Here is a 24,017-nt window from a genome sequence, read left to right on the forward strand (position 1 = left end):
TGACCAGGGTGTCGAGTCCCCTACTGTGAGTCCTGAGTGTCCCAACACCATCTCTGGAGTCCACTGGGTGTGGTTTCCCACACTGCCCTGTGACCTGGGGTCACTCCAGAGCCTTCCTGGGCCTCAGTTTCCTTACCTGTAAAATGGGGTGTCGTCTGTTCATGCCACTGTAACAAAATACCAGACTGGGTCACTTACACAACAGAAACATTTCTTCCGGCAGAACCGCTGACCAAGACAGGCGTTCTGGCTGCTTCCCCGGTCTGCCAGTCTCCCGAGACCAGAGACCACCTGTGGCCCCCATGCCACCTTCGTGACGCGGTGCGTGGTTGTGGTGCCATCATCAGTGTGAACGACTGACTTCTGCTGACCAAAGGGGCCCGCTCCTATCGGACCTTCTGGTCAGGCCATTGGGATCACCGGCTGTTTTTCTGCCCACATTACCCTCGGTAGGGCCATCCGATCAAACACAGGAAGCCAAGTTAAACCTGAATTTCTGATAAACAACAGATATGAAATACGTTTTTAGCATAGTATGTCCCAGATATTGCACAGGACACACTTACACTGAAACATTGTTTGTTGTTGATCTGAAATGCAAATTTAACCCAGCATCCCGTTTCAATGTTTGGCAGAATCTAGCGATCGTACCCTCTGGTCTTTTTACAGAAGGCTGGGAGAGCAGAGCTGTGACCTGGGGCGCTGGTTCTGAGTGATCCCGGCAATGCTTGGTTCAGCACAGAACATCTCGGGCCGCGCAGACTTGCACAGCCAGAGCCTCTGAGGGCGCTAGCTTCCTGTGTCCAGACATCGCTCCTGGTGACTCTGTCGGGGGCTGTGGTTTGGGGGCCAATTACCTAGAGAAGATTCCAGCCTCCCCCCTCATCCCTCCCCGCCCCCTGCCACCCCCAGACCCTCTCAAACACATTTGCTCTGCTCCCTGGGGCAGGGGACCCAGCTGTGACATAAGTGATCTCAGGGACGCTACAAGTCTTCCTTGGGTGTCTGTGGCTTCAGAGAGGACTGCAGAGGGTTAAACGTGCAGCCTGTTCTCTCGCTGGGGCTCAGGGCTCTGTCCTCCCGCCCCATCCGTGCCGGAGCCTGCAGAGACCTGTGAACCAGAGAATTTATCCTTCCAGCGGGCTCTGCCCGTCACAGCGGGCGGGCGGGGCCTGGGGCTGGAGGGACACGTGTGCGGGAGGGAAGCAGGAAGTGACTCCGGGACGCTGCCGGCGAGCCAGCGAGCGGGGCCGATGGAAGTGGAGTGGGGGCTGGAGAGGGCACCGTAGTGAGTCGGCTTTTCTCTCCTTCGGCGCCTTCGGTTGGGCTGGAGGCCCGGGGGCCGGGGCCATCAGGACACGCGTGTGGGACTGGGAAGGGCCCCGTGGAGTTTGGAAGGGAGTGCCCTGGGGAGAGGGGGTGGGAGGGGAGGCAGGGCGGCTTTGGCAGGTGGCGGAGGAGGGAGAAGGGGCCCCCCCCAGCCAACGCCTCCCCTAGGCGAGCAGGAGGGAGTCGACCTGCCTCCCTCTGACTGTGGTTCTCCAAGATCCTGTGCACCCAGCGCTCCACGGTGGGCGTGTGGGGCCCCTGCAGCCCTGGGAGCGGGGGTGGCTGCGGTTCCAGCTGCCCTGTGCCCCTCCCACTGGCTCTGGGGCTCAGCAGGACCTCTTGAACTTGACCGGGAGCCTGGGAAGGTGCAGCAGGCCTGAGACTGTGCGTTTCCAGTCAGTCCCGGCCGGCTGGTCTGCGGACCACACTTGGAGCAGCAGGTCTTGGAGAACTTTCCCACAGACCCACCAGCCCAAACCCGAATCCTTTTTGTGGCTCCCCCACCCCGGGAGGCAGGGCCTGTGTGTGCACTTCCACTGAGAGCTGTTTCCCCCTCTGATCCTCACCAATGTCTTGCAGCTGGTTCTTGGAAGCAGGGCAGCCAACAGGTTGAGAAGGGAGAGAAAGGGGAAACCTGGAGCAATCAGGAGCGCCCAGGTGCTGCGAGGCCAGTGCCCACCTGTGGGGTGCTGCTGGCATCTTATAGTTGGGGTGGGCAGAGCACACCCGCCCCCTGCACTCTAGCCAAGGTTTATGTATTAACATTCCAGCTGCTGAGGAAGTCTGGGCCCCACTGCGGAAGCTGCTTTTGAGGTGCCGGGGCTCACACGCCCTGTCTGCACAGTGCTACTGGTCTGCCCACTGCAGACAATGCTTTGTTCTCATGGGCTCTGCGTTGGCTTTGTCAGCCCCTCCCAGGGCGGGGGAATCACTTTCTGTTTTCCGTTTATCCTTAGATAGAGTGGGAGGGAGGGAGAGACACACTCACACATATTGATCGGTCGCCTCCGGCACAGCCCTGGTGACCCCAACCAGGACCGGGGGCTGAACTGCAACCAGGTACGTGCCCTTGACCGGAATCGAACCCATGACTCCTTGGTCCGAGGTCCGACGTGCTAACCACAGAGCTAAACTGGCCAGGACAAGAGAATCACCTTCTAAACTCTAGGTCTTGTAGAGGTGGTTCTAGTCTCAGACTAGTACTTTCCACGTTATTGTGCATGAGAATCCCCCAGGGGACTCCATACAGTGCAGATTCGGATTCAGCAAGTCTGGGGCGAGGCCTGAGAGTCTGCATTTCCAAGGGGGACCAGCACTGCTGATTCTCCGACCACCCTTTTCAAGACAGCAAAGGGGAGAAACTTCCCCGAGAGGTGCTGGGCTTGCGTGGCCAATGATAAATGCTGTGACTGTGGGGTGGGGAGGATGCGGCCTTGGTTTTCCCTGCAGGTCCCTTTTTCTTATGCCTCAGCGTGCTCAGCTGGAAGTGGACAGGCTCAGCAGAGTGCTCCCCTCTGACCAGCCCCTGGGAACACACACGAGCTCCCCAAACCAAACCCACTTTGACTTTGGCCTTTTGGCAAATGCAAACGGTTTCCTCTTTCTGTAGCTGTTAAAAGGCACACCCGTCCTGGCCAGTTTGGCTCAGCGGTTAGAGCGTTGGCCCATGGACCAGAGAGTCCCAGGTTCGGTTCCCGCTAAGGGCACGTACCTCGGTTGCCGTTCATCCCTGGCCCTGAATGGGATCCTGCAGGTGGTAACCAATCGATGTGTCTCTCTCACATAGATGTTTCTCTCTCCCTCTCTCTCTCCCATTCTGTTCTGTCTGAAGATAAATGCAAAAATGTCCTCCTGGGGATGAAAGTTTGTTTGTTTTAATAACCTGTCTTGGTGATAACTACTAAGAGGAGGCTAGCCGGTGCCTTTCTTTGTAAATGCTGTTTGAAACCCTATCCACAAACAGCTAGAAGTAGAAGGCGGGTGTCATTTCCCACATGACTGATTTTAAAAACAAACACAAGCCCTGGCCAGTTTGGCTCAGCCGTTAGAGTGTTGGCCCGGTGACCATTGAGTCTCGGGTTCAATTCCAGTCAAGGGCGCATACCTTGGTTTCGATTCTTCCCCGGCCCTGGTCCGGGTTGTGCGGGAGGCAGCCCCTCGATGTGTCCCTTTCACGTCGATGTTTCTTTCTCTCCCTCCCACCCTATCTGAACAAAAATGGAAAAATGTCCTCGGGTGAGGATAAAACAAAGAAACAAACACAAACCACTCTTTCTAGGGTGGCTTAGGAGATGATGTGTGTAAAAGGTGCGTTTTGTAGTGATGAGTTTTCCCCTCTGTTTGGTGCTGCTGCCATCCTGAGTTCCATGTAGACTGTGGGTCACAGTCTGAATCTAGAGGTGTCTGTCTTAGAGGTTTCCTGGCACCGAGGCAGAACCTGGGCTCACCTGGCCCTCAGCCTTCCTAGGTTTGAATCCTGGTTACGCTGCCGAGCCCCGTGGCTGAAGGGCCCCTTACACCCTCGGTCACGGTTCCCTTCCAGGCCAATAGAGAGGCAGTGTCTTCAGCCCAGGGTGGTTGGGACCTGGCGGGCTGAGCCCAGCGGGGCCGCGTCCAGCCCTGTGGGAGCTGAAAGACGGGTGAGGAGCTGAATGAGCCCTTTCAGAGGAGGAGGCGCTGGGCCCCCACGTGTGTGTACTAGAACACTGGCTTTTCAACACCTGGCTCTGTCCGCCCGGTAACTTTCCACAGCGACAGTCCGATGCCTCTCCTGTGAGAGCTGGGATGTAAAACACTCAGGTCTGGAGGAGGCTCCCTGGGCACAAACAAGAGGGGCTGGGCCTTCCCTTCCCTTCTGCGGTGGGCAGCGCGTAACTTCGGCTTCAGCGGTTGACTGGGGCACATGTCACTTATGGCTCCTTGTCCTCGCTGAGTGTCCTTCAAGGTAAGCTTGTCCAAGGTGCCATAAGTAATTCAGCAAGCGTTTTTTTGTTTTGTTTTGTTTTTTTGGGGTGGGGGTGCCAGAGAACCCTGTGCACAGGCCAAATGTGAAGCGTTCCTGTTCTTAAGCAGCTGAGGGTGTGCACGGTGAAGGGGGCAAGTGTGTGCGGAGGGGTGGTGTGGGAGGGCTCGGAGAGCAGGGACTCAGGGTTGGCATTTGGTGGGCAGCACAGAGGATGTGATGGCTGGAGGCTGGGAAAGAAGGCATTCTGGGGAGGAACCCTGTGCAGAGAGGCTTGGAACAGGACCGTGTGGGGCTGTCCCAGGTGCCATCAATAATTCGGTTGAGCTGGTGCCCACGCAGGGCAGAGTGGCACTAGAGGCACAGGCTTGAATTGTCAGTGGGCTGGTTGAAGGTTACTCGATGGAGTGTGCCCTTGGCAGGCCCGGGGAGCTTCCCTGGGGAGATTTTTTTAAGTTTTTTTTTCCTCTATTGATTTTAGGGAGGAAGGGAGAGGGAGAGAGAAATAGAAACATCAGTGAGAGAGAACATCGATTGGCCGCCTCCTGCATGCCCCCCATTGGGGATTTGGCCCACAACCCGGGCACCTGCCCCGACTGGGAATCGAACCGGCAACCTCTTGGTGCATGGGTCGATGCATGGGGAGCTTTTGAAGGTTGGATCAGGACTTAGGTAGATGAGTTTCAAGAGGGAACCTGAGCTGGTCACCTGTATTTGGAGAAGGGAGAACCGGTGAGTGGCATGGGCTGGAACGGGCAGGAAGCCGCGATCGCCCTCTCTTCCCGGGCTAAAGGGTCCGCGTTCTCTGAGCTTCTTCTCTTGGGAACTATTTCCCAGTGTTGTAACCTCTTTCCTGGGGTCTTCTCCTCTGGCATCTTCTCAGGCAGGTGTCCCCACGACTCTCCTTCCAGAGTTGGAGGGTTTCGCCGAGGGCTGGCAAGGTGGGAAGGTGCAGACACCAACCCAGACCCAGCCAGCTCGGGGGAGGGGTCAGGACACACGGGCGTCCCCGAGGGGACTGCGGGCACTGACCCCTCTGCTCCTTTGCACACAGTCGTATCCAGCATGCTCCAAGGCCACAGCACTGTGTTCCAGGCCTTGCTGGGGACCTTCTTCACCTGGGGGATGACGGCAGCTGGGGCGGCTCTCGTGTTCATCTTCTCCAGTGGGCAGGTGAGTTGCCTTGATTCGGTTCTGGGTGTCGGTGGGAACTCCTGGCAGGGCGGCAGACGGGCGGCAGACGCCGGACTGCCACGGGCCACCTCCTGCCGGGCTGGAGCGCAGGTGTCTACAGACCCTGCATGACTTGCTTCTCCCCGTCTGATTCCAGGGGAGTGAGAAGCCCCCTGCCCCATTCCTGTCCTCCATCCAGTGTCTCTCAGGCCTTGGACAGGTGGTGGTGTGTACACTGAAGAGGAACGACGGGTTTGGGGTGTAACTGCCCTGCCCTTCGGCCTCGAATTTGCTGGGGTGATTGGAGAGACCTTGGGGAAAAGGTCTGTCTTTTATGCCAAATCCAGGGCTCCTCATTCCCTCGCCCACTCCCTTTGGGATAAATACACTCAGACGCACCCCACCATGGGCCTACAGCACCCCACCATGGGCCTACAGATCCCCTGCCCACCTCACCCCCACCCACCTTTACTTATTCTGTTTTTTTTAATCCTTACCCAAGGATATTTTTCTGTTTATCTTCAGATAGAGTAGGAGGGAGGGAGTGGGAGGGAGAGAGAAATATCCACATGAGAGGGGCACATCGATGGGTTGTCCCCCGTGCGACCCCAACCAGGGCTGGGGACGAACCTGCAACTGAGGTACATGCCTTTGACTGGAATTGAACCCAGGACTCATTGGTCCTTGGGCAGACGCTCTAACCGCTGCGCCCAACCGGCCAGGGCCACCTTTATTTATTTTTGCGCTCCTCCACACCCGTGCACCCCTGTGTCCCCCCTATTTCTACATCCCTCTTACACTCCCACTCTCCACACATAACCCTACTCCACCCTCACCCACACCCCACACTCTCCCCCTGCCCGCTCCACATACCCCACCCCCTCCTCCACGGCCGCACCGCCTCCCGCCTGACCCCCTTGCTCTTCTCCACCCCTTAGCCCCTCCACCCCCAGGCCCAGAGCGATCCGTGGACGATGAGCAGCCTTAGAAATCGTAGGGGTGCTGAGCCAGTCAGTGATTTCAGATCTAGTTAGACACGCTGTGAGGCGGGTCTGGGAACTCAGACATGTCTGGGAAGCTGGCAAGGGAGTCCGGGCCGTGTTGGAGACCAGTTCAGCAGGTACTGATGTCAGCGATAAGATCGGACCTCCCCTGCTGCGCTCTCCTGCTCCTCCGGGAGGTTCGCGGCTGTCACGGACCTGGGACCGAGTCCCACAACCCTGGCTCCCGGGTGACTGTCTTCTGGTAGTGGAAACATTCAAACGCCAGTGCCCGGATGAGAGCTGCTCAGGACCACCGGGGAGGGCGCCAGCTTTCCTGACCCTCCTCTTTGAGACAGCCACAGGGGTTCCCCGGGCCTGTTCCAGGGCCTGTGGGGCCCAGCAGCCCGTGCCGTCACCTTGACCGGGGAAGACATGCGTGGCGCTGGCTGGGGTCTCGCTGGCCATCGGGGTCTGAGTTACATGCAGCGCTGGGATGAATAGAGCCTCATGGCCCCGTGGGGCCCTGGCCAATACTGGGGGGCTCTTCAGAAGTGGGGTGCCATCCCAGAGGGGCCCCCTTTCCCTTTGGAGCTGCAGAGACCCTACTTTGTCTTGTGTTTGGGTACCCACCCAGGTCAGGAGGAGGAATTGCTGAGACCTCCCACTGTGTGGGGACCTATGGGGGTCCCCAGGATCGCCCTCACAACCGCTGACTCGCTAGGAGGACCCAGCACGTATTTGTCCCGTGGCTGAGCTGTTACTGTGCGGGGACACACCCAGGCTTCGTGAGGGGAAGGCCCGGGCAGAGTCGGGGGGATGCCTGCACAGGCTTCCGCCCCGCCCGCCGTGGGCACGGAGCGCCCCTTCTCCAGCCCCATTTAGATGAGTCTGCCAGGCACGCCCATCAGACCCAGCTTCTTCCTGGGCCCGGCCACGGCTCCTACTAACGTTTCAGACTCGCAAGGAAAGGGGGTGTCCCGCATCCATCCCTCACGTGCGGTCAAAGCAGGCACAGGGACCCCCCATCAGTTAAGGAATGGGGGGAACAGTTTCAGCCCCGAGTTCCCAGAGTCCAGCCAAGGACCTGCCTTGAAAGCAGCACCTTCTCAGGAGAAAAGGTTCAGGTGGGCTGTGCTAACCCTTTCTGCACAGGAGGTGTTCGTGGGGGGTGGGGGGGCAGGGCCCGGGCGGCCAGTAGGTGCGAGTCCACAGAGGTGTGCTCTGTCCCCCTGAGCAGACCTCAGTTTTCACGCAGCTGAGGTGGGGGCTGCAGTGACAGGCACTTGAAATGGGAGACCCTCGGACATCTGCCCTCTCTCGTCGACGTGGGTGTAGCTCCACTCGGAATTTGTTTTTCTGACTTCAAAAAAAATCCTATTTTGAGTCTGGGCAACTTGTCAAATATGGAAGAGCTTAAAGAAATCATTTAAAATGTTTCTGACCCTACTTCTCAGAAGGAAAAAGACATTTGTTCAAGTTTGTTCAGGTGTGTTTGAGTAGGCACGAGTGTGTAAACACATGTCTATGTTCTTTACATGATAGGGATCAAATTGTATGTAATGCTTTAGAACTAGCGTTTCTCACTTGATAGCCTAAGCATCCCTCATACCCCTCAATGGTTTTTTGACCACTTTGATTACTTAAATGGTATATAGTATCCCGTCATAAAGATGCACTGAACTTTATCCAATCCCCAACTGCTGGACTCTTAGGTGATGTCCTGTTTTGTGGCTTATAGAAATAGTGTTATGATGAACACACATCTTTGAGCACGTATCCGATTAGTTCCTTGAAATAAATGTCTAAAAGCAGAATAACAGGTGTATGGACCTTTAAAGAAAGTGTAATGTTTCTCCTTTGAAGGTCCAGATACAAGCTGATAGGATGCTTTTACCTGACTTCTTTCTTAGACTTGTCCGGCTTGATTAAATCAGTTGGTGAGGTTAACCTGGCTTATGTCATGGGGTGCCCAGAGAAGGAGGGCGTTCGCATGGCTCCCTGGGGCAAAGCCTTCCATCCAGCCCATGTCCACTCAGGGCGGGGAGAAGGCTGCTGTGGCTGGATGACTGACCGGTGGCTCTAGCTACCCAGACCTCCGCGGGGGTCTCAATATGCCTGCAACGTGTTCACATGGCTGTAGAGCATACCCCTAATTTAGGCCACTTCTTACTTGACGGAACTATAAGATGCATATAGAAAAGTACACATTTCTTAAGTGTACAGCTTGGTAATTTTTCACAAATGCCCATGAAAATAGGACCCAGATCAAGCACTAGGACAGTACCACCCCCACCCCCAGCAGCCCTTTGAGGCTCTCTTTTAGTTTTTCTTTTCTTTTCCTTCCTTTTGTTAATCCTCACCTGGGGATATTTTTTCATTGGTTTTTAGATAGAGTAGAAGGGAGGGAGGGAGGGAGAGAGAGAGAGAGAGAAACCCATGTGAGACACATTGATTGGTTGCCTCCTGCACGACCCCAACGGGGGCCAGGGATTGAACCTGCAACCCAGGTACGTGTCCTTGACCTGGAAGCGAGCCTGAGACCCTTCGGTCTTTGGGCCGACGCTCTAACCACTGAGAAAACCTGCCAGGACTTAGGTTCCCTTTTAGTCACCACCCACACCCCAACCTCCAAAGTAAGGTGATCCCTCTCCTGGTCTCCAACGGCAGAGTCGTGCTCTCTGTCTTTATACATTATGTAAATGGAGTAATCATGTAGCCGATGCGCATCTGTGCCAGGCTGATGTCTCCCGGTTTCTTTTCCAGTGTCCCGGCTGCCCCTGCCTGGCTGTGCGCTCCGTTCATTGTGCTTTGTGTGTGCTCGTTGCCGTATGGTGTTCCGTTGTCCGAGTCCATCCTGACTGACAGAGCCCTTTGGGGATTTACAGTCGGGGGCTCTTGTAAACAGGGCTGTGAGGAGCCTCTCTGTGCCCGGGCTTGGTGACCTCATGTGTGCGTTCCTGCCGGGTGATCACTCAGCCTGCGGCCACTCCCCGCGGCTGTGCCCGTTCGTACCCCCGCTGGCAGCCTGGGACGGTTCCGGTCGGTCTGCATGCTCCCTGCCAGCACTTGTCCACGTCCACCTTGTAGGCCAGCTGCTTACTAAAGGTTCGCAGTCGTCATTCACAGAGACAGTAAGAGGCCACACGTGGACCAGTGCAAGCCGCGCACCCCACTGAGGGGAGACTGATGGGCTGTGGGGGGGATCGAAGGTTAAAAAGAACCCCCCCCTCCATTTTAGGCCCATTTTATCAAGGCTCGGATCTAGGCTTCCAGGCAAGTTTGAGAACTCGCGGGGGCCCGTCTTCAGTCACGTGGCTCTCGCGGGGGCCCGTCTTCAGTCACGTGGCTCTCTTGGGGGTCTGGTTCTCTTTCTTCCCAGGAAATCTCCTTCAGAAACTGAAATATCTGTTTTCATTTTCAGAGGCGGATCTTAGACGGAAGCCTTGGCTTCGCCGCAGGGGTAAGTAGCATGTTATCGGAGGGGTGTCCGTCGAGACACGTCTGTTCTGACATTTCTCTGCTGAAGGGGCCTTCCGGTCTCTCCCTGTGTGACCGGGATGCATCTCTGATCTCCAGGTGCCAAGGGCTCCCTCTCATCACCAGCCTCTTTATTCCCAGTGTATTTAATGCCCCGCCTCTCTTTAGACGCCCAACGAGGCTGGGCAGCTCGAGGCCTTGTAAAACGAGATAATATTTAGGAAGTGCCGAGCCCAAGGCTTTGCTGGCACTAATTAAATTTCTCTTTCCTCCTCTAAGAAAAAGACCTTTTCCTATGACATTTTCAAACCTGTGAAAAAGTGGAGAGAATTCTGTGAGGCACCCCAGGGACCCGCCATCCAGCTTCAGTCGTCATTGACATTTTGCTAATCTCATTTCATCCGTGTTCCCCCGCTTTCTTGGGAGGTGGGAGTAGTTTGTAAAAGCCAATCCCAGACACGTAACGTCACCTGTGAATTCAGTACACCCGGGACGCCTTGTTTTTCTTTAACCACAGTTGCTGTGGCATTGGCAGTAATTCCTCCCTGTGATCCAACACCCCGGCCACATGTCCCGTAAGCCCAGAGTGAGACCTGGGGGCTGGGTGGACTCAGATGGGTCTCCGGGCAAGGACATGTCATACTGGTGCTGTGTATCCCAGCCGGTGTCACATCGAAAGGCGTGTAACATGTGGTTTTCCCTTTGGTTTGATCTGGATTTAGTTCTTTCTCCTGTTTTAATAATAGTCCTCTGATCTGCAAAAACCAGCCTGGGGTGGGACCTCCCAGAGGTCCTCCAGGTCAGCAGCCTCAGACCGGAGGCCGCAGCGTTGAGACGGGACCCGCGCCTTGTGTTACACAGGCGCTCTAGAGTGTTAGCAGAGTCCGTCCGCGGGGCCTCGGCTTCCGTGTGTCCTCGTTCCCAGAGCTGCTGGGCCCGAGACGCCCCGGCAGCGGGCGCTCCTGTCCCAGGCTCCCCTGCTCAGCAGACCCCTCCCATTTCACCAAAGAAAGATGCGTTCTCGCCGTATTTCCTCGTCTCGGCAGCCAGCATGCGTGGGCAGAGGGCCTGGCGTGCTGGTGTTGGTGTGGAGAAGGTGCAGGATGCCGATCGCTGACTGGGCACAACGCCTTGGGCAGGTCAGCCACTGTCCTGTCCTTTGATGAATCTAATCTAATTGTTAGCAGAGAGATCCTTAAAAGTAATTTTCTGTGATGGACCACAATGAGATTTGGGGCCTGTAACTTGGAAAGAGTTCAAAGAACAAAATGACAATATTATAACAAAGTATCTACTTTTTCCCATCTTCTGATTAAAAAAAAAAAAAAAGAAAAGGAAAATAGAAATAAATTGATGCCTGTCTTTTTATAGCAATGACTACCTAACATTTATCCACGTAGATTCGAATGGACAAAAACGGAAAAAGCCTCATTTGTGAAATTTTTCATTTCCAAGAATATTTTACTTTTTAATGTTTAATAATTATAAATCATGTATTATATTTTTTGTTGTTACGAATCGATTCTGATTGCTAGCAGTTGTAATGGTAACTCAATCCAGGAAATAGTTATTTAAGCAGTTAGAGTTCTAGCTTCACAGGAAACTTTCAAACACGGAATGGAAAGGTATATAAACACATCGAAGAGAAGTTTGATAAAGAAATCAATAAGAGACTTTCTGGCCTAAATGGGAGTTGCTCTAGGATAAAAGTCTGGGGGGAAATGTAATGGAATTCAAGTCGGAACAGTGGACTTTTGTTTTGACGTTTGAAGAAGAGCTCAGCTGTGCGTTTCGTCGTGTGTGGACTAGAACCCCCGGACAGAAAAGAACATGAAGCAGAAACGCGCAGCTTACTTTGTAGGAACTTTTAGGTGGGTAACGGGGAGGCAAATTCCCGTGCTGTTTAGGTCCGTAGGAATGACTGATCCGACAGTTGTGCTTAAACACATCAGTATTTGTATGCTAGAAATGATGTCTTTTGCACCTCCATAAACTTAGAAGAAAGCCGTTTGAACGTAGGTTTCAAAAAGGTACTAGATGAGGGTACCTAGTTTTTCTAAATTCTTTTAGGGGGCACAGAAAGTTTCCTGCTCTGGGCTGTCTTGATGCCCCTTCAGGCATTTGGGGTCCTGTTCTGGTTTACTCTTTTTTTTTTTTTTTTTTTTTTATCCTCACCCGAGGACATTTTTCCATTTTTTGTTCAGATAGAGCGGGAGGGAGAGAGAGGAAGAGAGAGAGAGAAACATCGACGTGAAGGGACACATCGAGTGGCTGCCACCCGCACGACCAACCAGGGCCGGGGACAAACTGCAGCCGAGGTACGTGCCCTCAGCGGGAACCGAACCCGGGTCTCTCTGTACTGCAGGCCGATGCTTTAACCGCTGAGCCAAACCGGCCAGGGCTGGTTTACTCTTTTAGGCCAAAAGCCACTATAAGATTTACGTAGCCAAAGACAAAAACACAGAGGGAAACAAAGAAACAAGAACAGAGTGTATTTGTCCTCAGGACCTGTAAGAATGAATTTGGGAGCGTTAAAACACAAACCTTAAGGTGTGACTTCTTTACAGCTGTCATCAGTGTGTTATTGTGTCCGCTGAACTGTGGGGATCTAAAATAGTTTTACTTTTTTTCCAATCCTCATCTGAGGTTATGTTTAGAGAGAGGAAGGGGAGAGAGAGAGAGACAGACAGACATCTATCAGTTGCCTCCTGTGTGAGCCCCAGCTGGGGATCGAATACACAGCCCAGGCATGTGCCCAGATGGAGAATCAACCCAGACAGGGAATCAAACCTGCGGCCTTTCGGTGGTGTATGGGACGATGCTCTAACCAACCCAGCCACCTGGCCAGGGCTGAAATAGTTTTACTTTTGACCTATAAAGTAGTTGGGGGGGGGGGGCAATAAAAAAGATTCTAAAAGTTATTTGTGTGTGTTTTAAAATCTGAGCATATCATTTGCTTTTCTAAAATTGACCATGAATATGAGCTAGTTGCAGAAAGGAACCCCTGGCAGGTCACCAGAGACAGAGAGAGAAGTCAGAGCAGGATGTGTTGACAGCTGGGACTCAAAGTCGGGACATTTTGGTGGCACTGGAGACTCGGTGTGGATTTTCATAGACTCTTCCCAAGCTAGGGGCAGGAGGTAGAGCCCAGGCCGCAGCGACGGCTTGCACGTATCACGGGAGAACGTGCATCCGGTGCAGCGACGGCTTGCACGTATCACGGGAGAACGTGCATCCGATGCAGCGACGGCTTGCACGTATCACGGGAGAACGTGTATCTGGTGCAGCGACGGCTTGCACGTATCACGGGAGAACGTGCATCCGATGCAGCGACGGCTTGCACGTATCATGGGAGAACGTGCATCCGGTGCAGCGACGGCTTGCACGTATCATGGGAGAACGTGTATCTGGTGCAGCGACGGCTTGCACGTATCATGGGAGAACGTGCATCCGGTGCAGCGATGGCTTGCACGTATCATGGGAGAACGTGCATCCGATGCAGCGACGGCTTGCACGTATCATGGGAGAACGTGCATCCGGTGCAGCGACGGCTTGCACGTATCACGGGAGAACGTGCATCCGGTGCAGCGATGGCTTGCACGTATCATGGGAGAACGTGCATCCGATACAGCGATGGCTTGCACATGCATCCGGTGCAGCGATGGCTTGCACGTATCACGGGAGAACGTGCATCCGGTGCAGCGACGGCTTGCACGTATCATGGGAGAACGTGCATCCGATGCAGCGATGGCTTGCACATGCATCCGGTGCAGCGATGGCTTGCACGTATCACGGGAGAACGTGCATCCGGTGCAGCGATGGCTTGCACGTATCACGGGAGAACGTGCATCCGGTGCAGCGATGGCTTGCACGTATCACGGGAGAACGTGCATCCGATGCAGCGACGGCTTGCACGTATCATGGGAGAACGTGCATCCGATGCAGCGATGGCTTGCACGTATCATGGGAGAACGTGCATCCGATGCAGCGATGGCTTGCACGTATCACGGGAGAACGTGCATCTGGTGCAGCGACGGCTTGCACGTATCACGGGAGAACGTGCATCCGATGCAGCGATGGCTTGCACGTATCACGGGAGAACGTGCATCCGGTGCAGCGACGGCTTGCACGTATCATGGGAGAACGTGCATCCGATGCAGCGATGGCTTGCACGTATCACGGGAGAACGTGCATCTGGTGCAGTGACGGCTTGCACGTATCATGGGAGAACGTGCATCCGATGCAGCGATGGCTTGCACGTATCATGGGAGAACGTGCATCTGGTGCAGCGACGGCTTGCACGTATCACGGGAGAACGTGCATCCGATGCAGCGACGGCTTGCACGTATCATGGGAGAACGTGCATCCGATGCAGCGATGGCTTGCACGTATCACGGGAGAACGTGCATCTGGTGCAGTGACGGCTTGCACGTATCACGGGAGAACGTGCATCTGGTGCAGCGATGGCTTGCACGTATCACGGGAGAACGTGCATCTGGTGCAGCGATGGCTTGCACGTATCACGGGAGAACGTGCATCCGATGCAGCGACGGCTTGCACGTATCATGGGAGAACGTGTATCTGGTGCAGCTAATCTGTTGGCTGGGACAGTGCTCCTCAACCAGGGGCAGTTTTGCCCCCCCAGGGGACATTTGGCATGTTGGGTTGTCACAACTGGCATCTAGTGAGTAGAGGCAGGAATGCTGCTAAATACCCCATGATGCACAGGACAGCCCCCCCCAATTACCCCCGAAAGCATCACTCAGCTGCAAGTGTCAGTGGTACTGAGCTGAGAAATCCTGGTCAAGAGAGTTCTTTAATGTCTTTTTTTTTTAAATTCCTCACCTGAGGATATTTTTCTGTTTATCATCAGATAGAGTGGGAGTGAGGGAGAGAGAGAGAGAGAAACATTGATGTGACAGAGCCACATCGACTGGTTGCCTCCTGTATGACCCAACGAGGGCCAGGGACGAACCGCAACCGAGGTACCTGTCCTTGACCGGAATTGAACCTGCGACACATTGGTCTGCGGGCCGATGCTCTAACTGCTGAGCCAGACCGGCCAGGGCTAGAGAGTTCTGATGTATCATCTCTCATCACAGAGTGCAATGTAAAAAAATGCAGATGTTTTGGAAGTTAAAAAAAGAAGAAGAAAGCCCCTTTGCCCCTCCCCCTTGCTTCCCAGAGGTCCCCCGTATTAACCCTGAGCATGATCCTTGGAGAATTTTTATTAATTCACTTACAAAGTGTCAGCACAGCTAAGCATGCCATAGTGCCCAGTGTCTTCAGTTCTGCTTCCTCAATGCAGCTCTGAGATGCTTTGAATACATATCTGGAAAAAGGGAAAACCAGCCATGAACCAGTTGACTGGGGTCCCATTGCACCTAGCACAGATGTAGCATGTTTTCACAGTCTGTTGAGCATCCGTTCATGTGTGTGTCCTATGCGCATTGAAATACCTACCTAATGGAACGCTGCGACATATTATATCGGTATTTAATTGTGCACCGAAACAAGGGTTTCGGTAAGAGAAATTGCTGGCACAGGGTCATGTGTATTTTAAAAGTGCTTAGCAACATGTTTTATAGTTTGTTTTTTTCGCATTAGCGGGACCTTGGAAGCATTAACCAGTTCGCCTTAAACGACTCCTCTTAAAGTCCATTTGCTTGTTGTCTCCTGACTCCTTCAATCATCCTCCAAGTCTCAAGTAATCATTGTCTTTCTCTTCTCAGTACCCAAGTCTGACCTTGATTTTTGCCTCAGGCATGAAATTAATGGGGAGAAATGTTTCCATTAAAAAGAAAACGGACAGTCATTATTCCCTACTGGAGTCCTGGGGTAATGCAACTTTAAAGCCGGAAAAGATTTTAGATGATTATGATAACTAATATTTATTGAGTCCTCACCGTGTACAAGGCGCTCTGCCAAGCACTTTGTGATGGTCTGATTTAATTTTCATAACAGCTCTATGAGATGTATACCAGTACTGTGATGTACCCCAGCTTTGCGGATGAGGAAACTGAGGCACAGTGATCACACAGTGATCAGAACTGGGATTTGAACCCACAGTCTTACTGTAGAGCTCCCCCTCTTTCTTTTCTTTAAAAATATGTTTGCATTGATTTTTGTTTTACAGAGAGAGGAAGGGAGAGAGATAGAAACATTGATGTGAGAGAGACACATTGAGTGGGTGCCACCCACACAACCCCGCCCGGGCTGGGGGTAAACTGCAACCGAGGTACGTGCCCTTAGTGGGAACCGAACCCGGGCCTCTCTGGTCTGTGGGCTGATGCTCTAACCGCTGAGCCAAACTGGCCAGGGCGCATCTGCACATTTCAAGGGGTGAGTCCCAGCGAAAGTTAGCACGTTCTTTTTGTCATAAGGCGACGGAGACGGATTGTAGTTAGTTTTGTGCTTCACCTGTTCAACTACTCACCTGTTCAATGGTACATTTAAACCTGTAACTGAATATCTTTTTATCTGGGTGAGAAGGCAGTCGTGGTCCCCCAAGATGAGCACTTCGATGAATTTGGAGTGGCCGGAACATCCAGGGTCACCATGTAAATGTTCTTGGCTCTGGTCCTGATGTCTCTTTCTGTTGAGGCTTGAATTCACGAGGGATCTCTTGATCAATATACATTCTGTCAAGGGAGAGGCCCTTGGGAGGTGTAAATACGACCCTGAGACTGCAGAGGAGGAAGCCAGCCTCCCGACCCAGAACTTCCTTCTAGGCATGAAAAGGCAATCTAATAGCTGCTATTTAATCCCAGGGGGAGCTGGTTTCTCTGGACCGCAGGCCGACGCTCTAACCGCTGAGCCAAACCGGCCAGGGCGGCAGCTGGTTTCTTACAAAAGACGTTCTTGGGAGGTTTTGGCTGCGTCTGCTTTTGTGCAGCAAGCGGTGAATAATGTTTTCTGCAGATAACGGGCTCCCTGTTGGAAATGACTGATGCTCTCCAGTGATGGCCTCGGCATCTGGAGGGATCGTGGCGACCAGCTGTTTTCCATTTCCATGAAGAAATGGATGGGAGGAGATGGACCTCACTGGGGCACGCGGGATTCAGGGAGATTTCTGCCAGATCCACTGGAAAGGTTGATTCTGGAGTAGATAGGAGGGAGAGAAAAGCCAGGGGGGGGGGGGGCGCCATTGAACAGGGTCTTCAGAAATCCTGGCTTTTGTACGACTGGCCCTAAAGAGCCTCACTGGGAAGTAATCATCGCTGTTTCCTTTTCTTACTGCCTGAGAGGTAGGGAAGCCTGATGTGTCCTCGTGGAGATTTTTAACGTGAGGCCTCTTGGACCTCTCTGCAAGGCGCCGGGCCGCAGCCCGAGTCCCGGGATGGTGGGAAAGGGGTGCGCTACACCAGCATCCGGAGGCTCCTGCAGGGCTCACTGCTCCCGTTCCTCGGAGCCAGCACTTCCCTCTTTCAAAGGCCGAGAGAAGCGAAGGGCCCTGGATGACCTCCCAGGGATGCCGAGCACGCTCAGACCTGGAGCGTCCCCCCCACCCCCGCAGCATCTGGCGGACACATCACCTCGAAAGTCTTGGGCAGTTGTCCAAAGTGGAGCTCCTGTCTCACATTTGCTTTGTCAAGACTTGGGGTGCTGGGGAGCCCCAGGGCCTCCTGGATTGTACTCTTTGCAAGTTTCTTGTTCTGTACTGGGCTGCAGTGACCAGGGGTGTGTTTTCGGGTAAAGCCGCCCTTTCTGTGGGCGCTCAGTGAGGCAGCGGGGAGGTGTCCCAGGGTTAGCGTGGTGGGACTTCGAGCTGCCTGCCCCACGGGTGTCTTTTGACAAGCTCAGTGTGGCCTGGTGTGTGAAGGCAACATGGAGAAGGGCCCTTCTGTAACCAGGACTGCCCCAGGACCCTTGGCACCGTCACGAAGGGGCACCTGCCCCTTCTGCCCCCTTTGCTTTCTGTTTAACGACACTGCAAGGCCAGTGCCACTTGAAACGCTCCTGATCGAGGGGCTGGAACCCTTCAGGCTTATGTGCCGAGGCATTTTATTTTGAAAGGTCTCAAATGGCCAGTTTTCTCAAATGGGAAAACTGTCTCAGCTAAGACAAATGTCCTCGAACCCTGCCAGGCACGGGCAGGAGACACCGGACACATCATGGGAGACAAGCTTGACTTTAGGCCCGTGCTCCTGGCACCCTAACAGCAGCGGTTCTCGCGAGCGCAGGAGCGGCATGGGGACAGCTGTGCCCTGCACCACCTGTGCCAGCGAGACGACCTTCGCCCGTGCACCCTGACTCCTGGCTCCGTGCTGCGGGCTTGCTGCACGGCGGGGTGCCGAGGGAGAGGGAGAGGAAGAGAGGGAAGGAAACCACCCAGGAGGGAGACGGATGGTTATTTTTTTATTATTTTTCTCTTTTCAATTTCATGCTTCAGATGTCCATGTCATTACAGACAGTGCGGGGAGGAGGTGGTACGGCTCACCTTCTCTCCACCAGCTGCAAGGGAACAGCGTTGGTCTGGGCGCAGGAGCTCGAACGGCCTTGCCCTGCTGCGCATCCAGGGTGGTGTGGCCCTGAGCCGGCCCCGAGTCCCCTGATGGTCCGTCCCGTCCTCTGTCCCCTCCTTCCCCAGGTGCGTCCTCAGGCTGCCTTCACCGCCCTGGCCTGGAATCCCAGCCTCCCCCTTGTTCCCGCTGACTTTCCTTCCCCGCCTGAGCCCCGCACAGAGTGGGTGGGCTCTCTCCCCGGGGACGTCCGCTCCTCTGTCCTCCCGCAAAGTATGTAGGTGAAGAGCAGGAGATTACAGATGGCCTAGGGGTTAGTCAGATGTGCGTGTTCCAGTATCACGGTGACTTTTACACCTCTCTGTAGGAGCAGGTAGATGTGGAATAGATACTCTTTAAAAAGGATTGGCACTTTTATCTGTTTTTTTTTTTTTTAATAATAAATATTTTGTCATTGAATTTTTGCCATTGATTTTTAGGTAGAGTGGGAGGGAGGGGGAAGAGCGAGAGCGAGTGAGAGAGAGAGGACATTGATGTGAGAGCAGCACATTGATTGGTTGCCTCTTGCACGACCGTGACCCAGGGCGGGAGATCAAACCTGTAACCAAGGCATGCACCCTTGTCTGGGAATCGAACCCGAGCCTCTTTAGTCTGCGGGCCGACACTCTAACAACTGAGCCAAACCAGCCAGGGCAGGCTCCTTCCTTCCTTCCTTCCTTCCTTCCTTCCTTCCTTCCTTCCTTCCTTCCTTCCTTCCTTCCTTCCCTCCCTCCCTCCCTCCCTCCCTCCCTCCCTCCTTCCCCCCCACTCCCTCTCTCCTCCCTCATTAATGAGAACTTGCTTATTCCGGGTGTTGTGCGCAGGGCTGAGGGTTTGGAGACGTGCTAGGAGACTGTGTCTGTCTTTAAGGAAACTCTGATCTAGTCCAGAGGTGGGCCCTACACCAATGCTTCCAATCCAGCCTGCCACTTGTTTTTGTAAATACAGTAGTTCCCCTTATCCACAATTTTGTTTTCCACAATTTCGGTCAACCGCAGTCTGAAAATATTAAGTGGAAAATTCCAGAAGTCAACAATTCATAAGTTTTCAATTGCACACCACTCTGAGTAGCGTGATGAACTCTTGCATCCGGCTCCATCCTGCCCGGGACATGAATGGTCCCTTTGTCTGGTGTCTCCACACTGTAGACACTCCCTGCCCGCCAGTCACTTAGCAGCCACCAAGGTGATCAGATCGACTGTGACCGTATGGCATTGCCTGTGTTCACGTCACCCTTGTTTTCCTTAATCATGACCCCAAAGCGCACGAGTGGTGATGGCGGTGATTCAGACTTGCCAGAGAGAGGCCGGAAAGGGCTTCCTCTGAGTGAGAAGGAGAACGTGCTGGGCTTAACGAGGAAAGAGCAAGACTGTGCCGAGGTGGCTGAGACGCACAGGAACGAACCTCCTGCCCTTGGAGTTGTGAGTTCACTTGTGCTGGGTTTGCTGGCGCCACTCAGACGGTGCAGCCCCCTGTGGTAAGCGCTGAGTTAAGACAGAGAAGGCGTTGCATCTGTGGGGCACGACGTGACCAGAAAACGTGTTCCGACTGACTGCCCGAGCTGCCCCAGAACGCACGGAGCCTCTACGGAGATGGCCGCAAGGACCCCTGAACCGAGGGACCGCATTCACACGACTTTTAGCCCACTACATTGTTATAATGGTTCCGTTTTATTTCTAGCTATTATTACTAATGCCTCACTATACCTAATTTATAAGTTAAGTCTTATAGGTATGCGTGTGCAGGAAAAAACATAGTGTATATGGGGTGTGGCGCTGCCCGCGGTTTCAGGCATCCACTGCGGGTCTAGGGTACACCCCTGTGGATGGGGGGCCGCTGTAACGCTTGTGTGGAGCCCAACCTTGCTGCTGGCTTCCCGAGTGTCTGTGGCTGCTTTTCCATTGCAGCGGCAGAGCCGCCGAGTGGCTACAACAGGACTATGTTGCTCACAAAGCCCAAATTATTTACTTTGTAGCCGTTTACAGAAGTCTGCCAATCCCTGATCTGGTTTATGGCTGGGTTTTCGGAGGCCTGGCGGCAGGGCAAACAGCCTGTGACCATCAGGACCATAGCTGTGTGCCTTGCAGGGCCCAGCTGGAGGTCTCCGGGCGCCTCCTGGAAGGTCGGGGTTCCCCTGGGGGCCTGGCTTGGAGGTGGGTCCTCGGTCCTCCCAACGGGGGCCTGGCCTTCGGCTCACGGAATGGGCAGCTCCTGCTGCCCCGTGGCTGGGGTGGGCCTTTGAAGAGCCTCCAGGGCCGGGCTTTGCAGGGAAGCTTGATGAACGATGTGGACGCCTCCCCCCCCCCCCGTTCCCCCTTCCCCTGTCACAGACGACACATTGTGTCAAGATGGTCAGCCCAGGGCGAAGTGTGCAATTGGAGATTGTGAAATAAAACGAAGTTTCCCAGCTCAAGTTTGCACTGTCCTTAGCATCTGTGGTCTAGCCCGGTGCGCTACACTGGCCCAGCGTCCTTTGCAGTTTGGTTTAAGAGCGAGCGCCCTCTGGCCTTGGGGAGACCCCCTTCCTCTGATGCAGTGGTTCGACACCCCGGCTGCATTTGGAATCACCTGGAGTGACTTGCAAAGCCCAGTGCCCTGGACACACCCTGGACTAACTGCATCAGAGTACCTGGGGGTGGGATGAGGCTCTGGTAGTTTCTAGGGTTCCCAGGTGATTGCAGTGTGAGAATCCCTGTTCTAGTGAAGACTGGTTTAATGAAGGATGAGCTGGTGTGGAAAAAGTGGAGGTCCATGTAGCTCTGGGGCTAAGAATCCAACTGAGCCCGGCCGGGTGGCTCAGTGGTTGAGCGTCAACCCCTGCACCAAGAGGTTGCCAGTTCAATTCCCAGTCAGGGCACATGCCCAGGTTGTGGGCCTGATCCCCAGTCGGGGGCATGCAGGAGGTGGCCAATCGATGTTCTCTCTCATCGATGTTTCTCTCTCTCTCTCCCTCTCCTTTCCTCTCTCTCTAAAATCAATAAAGAAAAAGATTCCAACCGAGCCAGTACGTAGGGTTGGGGTCATGGGTAGAGGAACACTGGATGTGGAGGATGGGGCCTTGGAACTTGCACGGGGCGCGGGGGGGGGGGGTCCAGGGGAGGCTGCTGCTCTGGTCTCCAGCCACAGCCCTGTCTGCCGCGGGCTCCCCGCAGCCCACACTGCCGGGCAGTCTCTTGGCTCCCGAGGCTGGTTGATTTTCACCGCAGCCTGGGCTGGGAGGGGCAGTTTTGTACTGTCAGGTTCATTTCCTGGGTGGGCAGGTGATCCCGGACAGCTGCCAGCTGGGAGCTCGGGCTCTTCATCGGGGCTCCTTGGCTCCTGCCGCAGAGAGATGGGAGGCGAGGTCTTTGCCGCTCGGAGAACTTGGGCTTGAATTTAAATTCAACTTGGTGCACAGTCCTCGTTGGATCACGTCCTGTGTCTGACAAATCTCAGGCCTGGCAGGGCCTTCTGGGAGTCACCTCGGGCCTCCCTGTGCCACCAGACCCGGTGATGTCTCCCTGCATCGGTGGGAGTGACCTGCTCCCGAAGACTCCGGTGAGGCCAGACGGCACACTTTCCTTTTTCCTTCTTGGTGTCCTAGTCGAGTGTTTAGCTGGTTGCTGGAAACTCATCTAAATGCCGCCTGCAGCAATTTAAATAATAAGAGGGTAGCTGACATGATTTCTCACAGACATCTCAGTACAGATGACATCTAAGCATTTACGGGGTGTCAGTGCTTTCGAGAGACACTGAACACAGGAATCGATGTTAATATTCGTTAAGCTTTGTCCTTTAGCCTTTGCATGACGAGAGCAAATCTGTACACGTCATTAACACGCGTGCCGCCGCGGGATTGCTTGTTCTTGCTTTTCGGCAGTGGCTGGCTCACCAGGAGGGAGAGGAGCCAGGAGTCAAAGTTTTCTCAAGGGCGGGCCTGTGCGGTTTTAGAAATGGCCCAAACATGTGTTCTGTTTGCAGACTAGCCGTGTTTTCTTTCTTGGATAGCGTCTGCCCAGAATGTGGGAGCAGGGAGGGAACTGTCTTCAGGCCAAGCCATCAGCCATGAGTGAGCAACTACTGGGCGTCAGGCGTTGTGGGGGTATGCAAACAAGCAAGACGTAGTCTCTCCCTGCAAGGGCTTAAGGCAGGGCAGAGGAGAAGTCACATTCACCTGTGATCGGGAGACAGGCCAGCATGTGGTTGTAAGAAGGTGATGGGCGTCCAGCGGTGTGGCTCAGTGGTCAAGCATCGACCCATGCACCAGGAGGTCGCCAGTTCGATTCCTGGTCAGGGCACATGCCCAGGTTGTGGGCCAAATGCCCAGTGGGGGGCGTGCAGGAGGCGGCCAATCAGTGTTCTCTCTCATCGATGTCTCTCTCTCTCTCTCTCTCTAAAATCAATAAAGAAGAAAAAAAACTTTTTAAAAAGGAAGGTGATGGGAACCCAGACACTGGGAAGTTACTCTAGTTGGGGAATTAGAGAGGACTTCTTCATTGACGAAGCTCAGTTTGGAAGAATAGGAGGCTTTGAGGATGTCGGGAAGGAGCAGGGGAAGGAAATGAATTATAAGCAGAAAGAACCGTAAGTTGGAAGCGTTAGAGTGGAGACTATAGGGCTGTTGGAGGAACGGCAGTTGGTTTGGTTGGGAGGAGAAGCCAGGGAAGTTGGTTGGGGCTGGATATGGGCAACCTGAGGTCCCATGGAAGAAAATTTCTGCTTTGTTCTCTAGATTGGTGGGGAGATCCTGGAGGTTTTTGAGAGGGTGACATGATCAGAGCTGTACTTTTCAGGACGTGATGTAATTGTGGGCGGCAGACAGTGCAGCCACTGGGGGCGTGCAGGGGCGGCTGGCCCGGGAGGCAGGCTGCAGGCTCTTGTGTTTCTTTAGATGGTGCCTCGAGCCCTGGCCTGTTTGGCTCAGCGGTTAGAGCGTCGGCCTGTGGACCTGAGTCCCGGGTTCAGTTCCCGCTAAGGGCACGTACCTCGGTTGCAGTTCGTCCCCGGCCCCGATTGCTGCGTGGAGAACTTGAACTCAAATTTAAATTCAACTTGGTGCACGGTCCTTATTTGATCACATCCTGTGTCTGACAAATCTCAGGACTGGCAGGGCCTTCTGGGAGTCATCTCAGGCCTCCCTGTGCCACCAGACCAGGCGATGTCTCCCTGCATCCAGACAGATGGTAGGAGTGGCTGGCAGTTTGTCCGGCCCTGGTTGAGATGGTGTGGGTGGCAACCACTCAATGCGTCTCTCTCACGTCGATGATTCTCCCTCTCGCTTCCTCCCTCTCTCCCTCCCACTCTTATCTGAAGATAAATGCAAAAATGTCCCTTGTGTGAGGATTAAGAAAAAGAATGGGCGGTGCTTTGACTCAGTGGAGGCCTGGACTTTGGGGAGAGGCAGGGGGTGAGGAAGGGAGGGAGCAAAGGGCACTGCCGCTGGAGGACTGAGAGGGGTTGGCAGGCCTTTGACTGACGGCGGCCAGAGAGGTTAAGCCTGTCACGGGTGCTGTGTTCCCCGGGCCACTTCCCCTGGGGCTGCTGGAGAATTTGGCATCACCCTCCTAGCTTATGGACTGAGGGGGCACTCTTCCAGAAATGGGGAGGTGGGGG

At 54.3% G+C, this 24,017-nt stretch overlaps 1 protein-coding gene across 3 annotated transcripts in view; it reads left to right on the forward strand.

The window, feature by feature from the left end:
* SLC39A11 (solute carrier family 39 member 11) overlaps positions 1–24,017 on the forward strand; it is a 306,424-nt gene that overhangs the window by 57,016 nt on the left and 225,391 nt on the right. Inside the window, exons 1-3 of one of the 3 annotated variants that reach the window (XM_036269193.1) lie at positions 1,222–1,288; positions 5,346–5,464; positions 9,869–9,907. In XM_036269193.1, coding sequence (XP_036125086.1) covers positions 5,357–5,464; positions 9,869–9,907 — 147 coding nt within the window. In that variant the 5' untranslated portion in view covers positions 1,222–1,288; positions 5,346–5,356. Of the gene's footprint in view, positions 1–1,221; positions 1,289–5,345; positions 5,465–9,868; positions 9,908–24,017 lie in introns of those variants that run through there. The other 2 variants (XM_036269190.1, XM_036269192.1) reach the window with 2 other exon arrangements.

The sequence above is a fragment of the Molossus molossus genome, unplaced genomic scaffold (assembly GCF_014108415.1).
Source record: "Molossus molossus isolate mMolMol1 unplaced genomic scaffold, mMolMol1.p scaffold_m16_p_19, whole genome shotgun sequence".
Lineage (NCBI taxonomy): Eukaryota > Metazoa > Chordata > Mammalia > Chiroptera > Molossidae > Molossus > Molossus molossus.